This window comes from Jaculus jaculus, chromosome 5, assembly GCF_020740685.1.
Source record: "Jaculus jaculus isolate mJacJac1 chromosome 5, mJacJac1.mat.Y.cur, whole genome shotgun sequence".
Classification (NCBI taxonomy): Eukaryota; Metazoa; Chordata; class Mammalia; order Rodentia; family Dipodidae; genus Jaculus; species Jaculus jaculus.
Window position 1 is genome coordinate 85,556,303 of NC_059106.1, and position 9,873 is coordinate 85,566,175.

General features: G+C 42.1%; 1 protein-coding gene and 1 non-coding gene across 2 annotated transcripts in view; one reads left to right on the forward strand and one right to left on the reverse strand.

Annotated features, from left to right (window-relative positions):
* Positions 1-8,096, reverse strand: part of Stil (STIL centriolar assembly protein) — a 78,087-nt gene extending 69,991 nt beyond the window's left edge. The window contains exons 1-2 of the mRNA XM_045150105.1: positions 7,946-8,096; positions 4,941-5,027 (exon numbers count right to left, since the gene is read on the reverse strand). Of these exons, the coding sequence (XP_045006040.1) occupies positions 4,941-4,951 (11 nt within the window). The 5' untranslated portion in view covers positions 4,952-5,027; positions 7,946-8,096. The remainder of the gene's footprint in view (positions 1-4,940; positions 5,028-7,945) is intronic.
* On the forward strand, positions 6,616-6,718 carry LOC123461142. The gene has a single exon (XR_006637460.1). It is a non-coding gene; the product is annotated as a U6 spliceosomal RNA (small nuclear RNA).
* Positions 8,097-9,873: the final 1,777 nt, after the last annotated feature.

Genomic DNA, 9,873 nt, shown 5'->3' on the forward strand with positions numbered 1-9,873 from the left:
TTTGTGGTGGCTAGAGGCCCTAGCACACCTATTGTCTTTCTCTGTGTCTCTAATAAATAAATAAAAATAAATCTTTAGGGGCTGGAGAGATGGCTTAGCAGTTAAGCACTTGCCTGTGAAGCTCAAGGACCCAGGTTCAAGGCTTGATTCCCCAGGAAACACATAAGCCAGATGCACAAGGTGGTGCATGCATATGGAGTTTGTTTGCAGTGGCTGGAGGCCCTGGAGCACCCATTCTCTCTCTATCTACCTCTTTCTCTCTGTGTCACTCTCAAATAAATAAAAATAAAAATAAATAAATAAATAAATCTTTAGGGCTGGAGAAGATGGCTTAGAGATTAAGGTATTTGCCTGCAAAGCCAAAGGATCCCAGTCTGATGCCCCAGGACCCACGTAAGCTAGATGTACAAGGTAGCACATGCATCTGTAGTTCATTTGCAGCAGCTGGAGGCCCTGGTGCCCCCATTCTCTCTCTCTCTCTCTCAAATAAATAAATAAACATATTTTAAAACATAAATCTTTTAAATAATAATAATTTCTAGTTCAATGTAAGTGCTTAATGTTGGCAATTTACTTTTTCAAATTTCAACAGTCCATAGTACTTCCTCAACACATTAGGAAAAGAAATTAAAATCCTGACTATACTACTTACTAATATATAACCCGAGATTGATCAAAATCTCTATGCTATGCTTTCTTCCCCCTCCACCCTAAAAAAAAAAAAAAAAAAAAAAAACAGTCTGGGGCTGGAGAGATGGCTTAGCAGTTAAGGCACTTGCCTGCAAAGCCAAAGAACCAGGTTCAATTTCCCAGGACCCATGTAAGCCAGATCACAAGGTGGGGCATGTGTGGAGTTTGTTTGCAGCAGCTGAAGGTCCTGGCATGCCCATTTTCTCTATACCTTTCTCAAATTTAAAAAAAAAAAAAAATGTGGGCTAGAGAGATGGCTTAAAGGTTAAGGCACCTGCCTGTGAAGCCTAAGGACCCAGGTGTGATTCTCCAGGTCCCACATAAGCCAAATGCACAAAGTGAAGTTCGTCTGCAATGGCTAGAGGCCCTGACATGCCCATTCTCACTCTCTCCCTCTGTTTGTCTCTAAGAAATAAATTAAATAAATAAAAATAAACCTTTATTTTAAAAACTGTGCTGGAGAGATGGCTCAGTAGTTAAGGCATCTGCCTACAGAGCCTGATGACCTGGGTTCGATTCTCTAGTGCCCACATAAAGCAGATGCACAGAGTGTACATGCATCTGGAGTTGGTTTGCAGTGGCTAGACGTCATGGCATGCCTATTCTCTCTGTCTCTGTCTCTCTGTTTGCAAATAAAAGTCTGGATAACAATAATACCAATCTCAGAGTTTGCTGTGAGAATTAAATAAGAACAATGTATGCAAAGTGCTTTGCAATGAAGGAACATATCAAGATTTAAACATATGCTATTTTTGTTTATTTTTAATTTTTTTGTTTATTTGCAAGCAGAGAGAGTATACATGTGCCCACCAGGGCCTCTAGCCACTGCAGACACATATGCCACTTTGTGCATCTTGCTTTATGTGGGTACTGGGGAACTGAATCTGGGCCATTAGGCTTTGAAGACAAGTGCCTTAAATGCTGAGCCAACTCTCCAGCCCCTATTTTATTTATTTATTTTTGGTTTTTATAAGGTAGGGTTTCACTCTAGCCCAGATTTACCTGGTACTTGCTTTGTAGTTCCAGGCTGGCCTCAAACTCACAATGAGGATCCTCTTACTTCTACCTCCCGAGTGATGGGACTAAAGTCATGCACCACTATGCCTGGCTGTTTTATTTTTTTATTTATCTATTTTGGTTTTTTTTTTTTTTTTTTTTTGGTTTTTCGAGGTAGGGTCTCACTCTGGTCCAGGCTGACCTGGAATTAATTCTGTAGTCTCAGGGTGGCCTTGAACTCACGGCGATCCTCCTACCTCTGCCTCCCGAGTGCTGGGATTAAAGGCATGCGCCACCACGCCCGGCTGTTTTGGTTTTTTTGAGGTAGGGTCTCACTCTAGCTCAGGCTGACCTGGAATTGGCATTGAACTCTTGGTGATCCTCCTACATTTGCCTCTGAAGTGCTGGGATTAAAGGTGTGCACCACCACACCTGGCTTATTTTTAGTTTTTTTAAAAAAAATTATTTTGGAGTCTACTGGCAGACTTTGGAGGCAGAGGAGCCACAAACTAAAATTTTTAGACTGAAATGATGCAAAGTTTTGTATGTATACTGTTTTATCTTACGAAGTGAGATGTATGCTTCCTATGAGATATTCCAAGGGGTTTGAGCTCCCTTTCCGATGCACATACACAAATCTCCACTGCCATCATAAACCTCAAAGATGACTGAAAACCAGTCACTAAGTAAGTAAAAGAATGTATAAGGACTAGCCAGTTTAAATCATGAGGCTGTACCTTATATAGAATATAAGGAATGACTGACCATTAGTCAATCTGATACTAGGAAAATGTAATGAACTTACTATACAGCTGCCCCTCTCAAGAAGAGAAGTTGACAAAATCTCAAAGAAAGGTGGCAGTGGGATGCAACAGAAGGGCCAAGATTAAAACAAAAGGAACATGATAGCCTCCTTGGGTCATGTTTCCCATTGTCTTTATCAAGGACATCTGGCACCAAGGAGGATAATAAAGAAAACAAAGGGATTCCATAAGTTTAATTGAAGCCTGGGAGAAAAAAAAAATCTACATATTAGTATTAACTGCTCTTCCCTTGGGGAAAAAGTACAATAAATGATTTTAAAAGGCAGGTAACATAAGCCAACTTCCCTGGCCCTAAATGTAGTAACAAACAAAGAAAATCAGGAGCAGGTGGCAATGAGAAAGGTTTATTACAGTCTGAGGAAATTTGAGATGCCCAGATGTGCAATGATTCCCATTAACCATTGTTTAGGACTAGAGATTTCAAAGGAAGAACCCAGATATTTTCCCATTCTTCTAGTATGTAAATAAACAACCTCAGGGGTTCAGGTACTATTTTTCATTGATTTTTAAAAAATCTCAAGCATAATTAAAATAAGTGAAAGAGGCAATGGGACCAATATTTACTAAGTGCCTACAGGACACCAGTCTCTTGAGTTTAATACTCTTACCTAACAAGCATCTTCTGTTAGAAAGTAATCCACATCCTCATACCTCCAGTGAGTTGTTGGACAGGGAGGTCCCTGATGCCCCCAAAATATTATAGGCCATTGCCAAGGCCCTTGGTTTCCCACCAGGAATAGATGGTAAGACCCTATTGCTGAAGACTCCACAGACTTGGGTTGCAAGGCCACTGAGAAATCCTGCTGGAACTGAGCTGATAACCTCCACCATGTAGACCAACTGACAGAAAGTTGGAAGAAGCCGTTCTACATGTAGTTCAATGGGAGAAAGAGATCCCACCAGTGAAGATACTCAACAGTGGACACTGCAAGCCTTATAATTGGCCAGCCAGGCCAAATGAGCCAACGGGTTCAATAGTGGCACATCTGTCATGGAAGAAACCAACTGCCCTCCAATTGGACTGGAGGCCCACTCCATGGGAAGGAATATATCCCTGATACTGAAAACTTAAAACAGGGGTAGTCATGAGCCCTAGGGGTGTAACATCTGCTGATGTCTGGATAAATGTATATACTATACTTATCAAAATGCCCAGTAAGCACTTCTCTTAATATATCTACACTTAACGCTACTCTCACTTTGGGTAGAGAATCTTCTCTTTTCAAATGGCAGTGACCTTGGAACGACTCAGAAGGTATCATAGTGCTGGGAAGAAGTGACTGGAGTACTGAGTAACATCTCCATCACACCTTCCAAGGCTCAGGGTCTAATGCGGAAGAGGTGGCAGAAAGAATGTAAGAGCCAAAGGAAGGGGAGGACTCCTTACAACATGCTCCCTCCAGACATAAAATGGCCTGGATATCCATGACCTCATAGTGCTTGACACTACCTACACAAGACCATCATGAGAGGAGGAAAAGATCATGGTATCAAAATAAAAGAGAGACTGATTGAGATGGGGAGGGGGTATGATAGAGAATGGAACTTCAAAGGGGAAGGCGGAGGGAGGGAGATTATTACTATGGGATATTTCTTAGAATCATGGAAAATGTTAATAAAAATTGAGAAAAATAAAATACAATAAAATGAGAAAATGAAAAGAAAAATAGAAAGTAATCCACATCCTCATTTTACAATGAGAAGCTGAGGCTTCACTAATAAACTTGACCAAGATACCCACCTAAGTAAGTGGTGCAGCTGGTATATGTGCCTAGATTTTCCTAATTCTGAAGACTATATTCTTTCTTTTCTTGTGATCTTGCCCCCCAAGTTAATGTAAGCAGCTATGATAAACACTGTAAAAATACTTCTTTGCATGAAAATACTTAGTAGCAGAAGCCAGTAAGTTGAAAAGGAGACATAAAGGGAAGAGAAAGGAAGGGAGGAGGATACTTAATAGGTTGATATTGTATATATGTAATTACAATGATTGTAATGGGGAGGTAATACGATGGAGAATGGAATTTCAAATGGGAAAGTGTGGGGGTGGGGAGGGAGGGAATTACCATGGGATATATTTTGTAATCATGGAAAATGTTAATAAAAATTTAAAAAAAAAATACTTCTTTGCCAGATGTGGTAGCTGGCGCCTATACTCCTAGCACTTGAGACTGGGATGGGAGGACCAAATGAGTCCAAGAGTTTGAGATGAGCCTTGGCAAAGTAGCAAGACCCTATCTAAAAAAATAAATAAATAGATAGCTTGGCATGATAGCAAATACTTGTAATCTCAGCCCTGGGGAGGCTGAGGCAGGAGGGCTCATACGTTTGTGAACAGCCTGGCCTATACAATGAGTTCCAGGCCAGACAGCCAGGGTTACATAGCAAGACCTTGTATAAATTAATTATTTATTAAATAAAATTATATACCTGGTATTCATCAGGGACTTTTCAAGAAGATACAGAGGCTCTATGATATTTGGTGAGTGACTTATTCAATTTCAAATTTTCAGTATCCTATAGAAATAGAAATATTAATAAAAACATAAAATAAGAAATAACAGTTTAACTACATAGTAACGAAATTACAGAAAAAATAAGTTACGTCTATGAATTATAACTACAGATTAAGAAGATCAAAAGATTGTGGGGCTGTGGATCTAGCTGGGAGATAGAGGGCTTGACTACTATGTACAAGACCCTGGGTTCAATCCTTAGTACCACAAAACAAGAGATTAAATGCTTACAGATTGTACTGACTACTTTCATACTTTATAAACATCAGTAGCAAAATCTATTAGTATATCTATTCATTCAGGAAAGCATATATTTTGCCCAAAATTTTGCAATCAAGTTCAACAGTGAGCTTGGTAGGATAAGAAGCCATTAATGAGATTTATGAAAAAAAGATTTATTTATTTGTAAGGAAAGAAGGGCAGGGAAGAGAGGGAAAGAATGGGAATGCAAAGGCCTCTTGCCACTGCAAATGGACCCCAGATGCTTGTGCCACTTTGTGCATCCGGCTTTACACAGGTCATCAGGCTTTGCAAACAATCTCCTTTAACCACTGAGCCATCATCTTCAGTCCAAATAATTTTTTTTTTTAAACCCAAAGCCTCATAACCCTTAGGAAAACACAAAAAAGCAAGCAGGAGAACTTGGCACTATTTACTGGGTCTATAATAAATTTATCAAGGAGTCTAGAGCAATCAAGGAGAAATTCTCCATTCTCACAAACTGCCCTGTACTGTGAAAAATGGGTGTTCAGTTTGGATCCACATGCACAACCACTCTGGATATTCCAAATTTGTATACTCTCATCCACACATAGCACATCTCCAGCTTACATCTCTCTTCTGAGCTTCAAGTCCACATGTCTAATTGCCCACTGGAGAGTTTCATCTATTAACTGAAGGAAAACATAGACTTTATAGTCCTTTCTGTACAGTATGGTATTTACCATTGAATCTTATAATCCTTTATCTTCTGCACATTGTTTCATTTATAGCAAAAAAAAAAAAAACTGCTTGGATCAAGATAAAGGAAGAATGGATAACAAATACAGGTGCAAAAGTCAGAAGGCAGAAGTAGGAGGATCACTGTAAGAGTTCTAGGCCAGCCTGAAACTCCAGAGTGAGATCCAGGTCAACCTGGACTACAGGGAGACCCTACCTTGAAAAAAACAAAAAGTCATTTAGAAAAGACTTTTTTCCATTAATCCAAGATGAAAATATTTATGAAAACAAAATCTATTGGATGTGCTCTTTAAGAGTGACTAACAAGTCACTCTTGGGCTAGAGAAATGGCTCAGCCTTGCAGTGCCTAACGACCAGGGTTCGAACCCCAGTACCCATGTAAAGCCAGATGCACAAAATGATGCATGGATCTGAAGTTTGTTTGCAGTGGCTAGAGGTGCCGGCATGCCCATTCTCTCTCTGCTTGCAAATAAATAAATTTTTTTAAAGTCCCTCTTACAGATATTTGAACTTCATAGAATACAGGCTTTAAAGTCAACAGGCCTTCTATAGCACTTGGTTGTCATGGGTAACAGTACTGCTACTGGTAACTCTGTCTACAAAGTACACCAGCACAAGAGTGTAAGTGCTGGCTTTGGCAGCCCATATACTAAAATTGGAACAATACAGGGATTATTAGCATGGCCCCTGCACAAGGACGACAAACACATTCTTGAAGCTTTCCATATATATGTTTTTTAAAGAGTGTTTTTAAATTCCCTGTTTGTCTCTTCTTTCATGTATTAGGGTGAAAAAGGTGGGTAATACTGATTTATTTCTCATTTTAAAACAAATATCGAAATCCAGACATGGTGGCTCATGCCTTTAATCCCAACACTAGGTAAGATGAGGTAGGATGAACACCTTGAGTTTGAGGCCATCCAAAGGTACAGGATGAGTTCAGCTTGAGCTAGAGTGAGAATCTACCTCAAATTAATGGGGCTGGGGAAATTGCTCAGCGGTTAAATGCACTTGCTTGCAAAGCCTGAGTGCCTGGGTTCAACTCCCTAGTACTCATGTGAAGTCAGTGCATGCCTCTGGTGTTTGTTTGCAGTCACAAGAGGTCCTGGTGTGTCCATACACATTCTCTCTCTCTAATAATAAAAGTATTTTTTTAATCGAACTAAAATAATTTATCTTGACAGTATTACACAAACAATGCTAATCACTCAAAGCCCTTCCTTAGCCCCCCCCCAAAAAAAACAAAACAACAACAACAAAAAAACTCTTCTTAAATAATGGCATGATTGTGTAGCAACAAAACATCAGGTTATCCTTCCCTCTTCTCCCTTTCCTCTCACATAAAGTTCTCTCCCCAGCAACCTCACAGGATTTATTGAATAGTCCCTTCAATGCTAATACAAGGATGTCTATACAAATCTGAACAAGCCTTTCTCCTGCTTAAAAGTCGATGGCTTGTCTTTATATACAGAATAAAAGATTTTCGGGGTTAGGCTCCACCCCGTTCTTCCAAAAGTTATCCACCATCCCAAATTGCAGTCCCTCAGTTTCAGCGTCTGGATAGGCTACCTGCCCTCTTGGAACGTCCTAGTAAACCCGTATTATCCAACTTCCAACTCCAATGTCAGTTCCTCTATGAAATCTACACACCACGGTGACGCTACTACTATCTGTATTTACACCTCGCTGTTGACATAGTACTTCCAGTACACCAAGGACTTCGAACTTTCCCTGACCCCTTAACTAAAATTAGTCTAGGCAAGTTATTGTAAGGAATGCAAGTGCGAGGATTCAGGGTGTCAGTAAAATTTCCACCCTAAAAGCAATTTACACCGCACGCATCTTAGCACGGACAACAGGCAAGGGCTCCGTGGTCGGCTTAGCTTCTCCCACCAGCTCTTGTCTACCTATCCAGGGGTCCCGGCAGGATAAAGCACCACCAGGCCCCACGTTACCCACCGTCTTTTTCCAGGTGCCGCGGGTAGCCCCGGGGGTAAACAGGAGCTCGGGTGGTGCCGCCGCCGCCAGCCTGGGGTTTGTTTGCGGGGCACCCGGGCCCGGCTCCGAGGAGCGCGTCTGCCAACTCTGGCCCCACCTCAGGGACGTTGGGGTCGCGGGAACCACGGCGGCAAGAACCCGCTCACGTACCAAAGGGCGCGCCGCAACTGCTGATTGGCCAGAAACCCAGCCAGTCCCGGGGCAGGGGCGGTCCTAAAGTCGCACGCTAGGTCTTCACGACGTGCTAGCCTGACAGCCAATCAGAGCTAGGCTGGTTTTGCGCTTGGCCAATCCCAAGGTCCTTTTGAGATTTGAGGGCGCCAGCAAAGTTTCTGGATTTAAAACCTTCGATAGGTCAACGGTTAAGTTCCGGCACGGATGGACCGTGCGCATGCGCAACAAAACCCTAGCCGGCTAGACTTGAGAAGCCGGAAGTCCTGAAGGTAGTGTTTGTAGCCCGAGAGCCAGCCTCTGTTTTCTTAGAAGCACTGTCACCAGGGCGTGGTGATTACACGACCATAATTCTAGCGAAGAGTTCTTCCGAGTGCTGAGGCCGGAGGATCGCTGTGTTATCAAGGCAAGCCTGAGCCATATAGACGCCATGTCCAAAGAAAGAAGTGTCATACGCCTGTTCCCAGAACACTGGAGAATCAGGAAAGACAGCCTCAACAATACAGCAAGTTCAAGCCCAGCCTGAGCTACATGAGACCCTGACTGGGGGGGGGGGGGGGAGTTTCTAAGGCCTTTATGTGATTGGACAAGAGCGATGAAGTTCAAGTTCTGATATGTATCCTAAGAAGAATTTATCTTTTTTTTTAAATTTTTCATTTATTTATTTGAAAGCGACAGACACAGAGAGAAAGACAGAGGGAGAGAGAGAGAATGGGCGCGCCAGGGCTTCCAGCCTCTGCAAACGAACTCCAGACGCGTGCGCCCCCTTGTGCATCTGGTTAACGTGGGACCTGGGGAACCGAGCCTCGAACCGGGGTCCTTAGGCTTCACAGGCAAGCACTTAACCGCTAAGCCAGCTCTCCAGCCCAAGAATTTATCTTTTAAGAGCTTCAGAAAAGAATGCCTGTTTACATGCTGTTTACACTTCTTTCCAGTGCTAATATTGGTATTCTATGCAATATTGATATTTCATGTATTTTTATGTAGTGTTCTTAGCATGGTCGTTTATAAGCTCCTTCACAGCTGATTTCGAGTTTGTTTGTTTTTGTTGTTTTTTTCTTTTTGAGACTGGGTCTACCTATGTACCTTCGCCTTGAACTGGGGTCCTTAGGCTTCACAGGCAAGCGCTTAACCGCTAAGCCCTCTCCAGCCCAAGAATTTATCTTTTAAGAGCTTCAGAAAAGAATGCCTGTTTACATGCTGTTTACACTTCTTTCCAGTGCTAATATTGGTATTCTATGCAATATTGATATTTCATGTATTTTTATGTAGTGTTCTTAGCATGGTCGTTTATAAGCTCCTTCACAGCTGATTTCGAGTTTGTTTGTTTTTGTTGTTTTTTTCTTTTTGAGACTGGGTCTACCTATGTACCTTCCTGCGTGGAATCCTGCCTTATCCTGAGCACTAGGCTTATAGGCATTGGGCACCTGCGGACATTTAAAACAATTTTTTTTTCTTTATTTGAGAGCGTCAGACAGAAAGGCAGAGAGAGAGAATGGGTGCGGAAGGGCCACCAGTCGCCACAAATGAACTCCAGATGCGTGTGCCACCTTGTGCATTTGGCTAACGTGGGTCCTCGTGAATCGAGCCTTGAACCGGGGTCCTTAGGCTTCACAGGCAAGCGCTTGACCGCTAAGCCAGCTCTCCAGCCCACCTGCAGGCGTTTTTGTTGTCCACTCTGCTCTCAAATTCTGAGCTAAAGTGTTCTTCATTCTCAG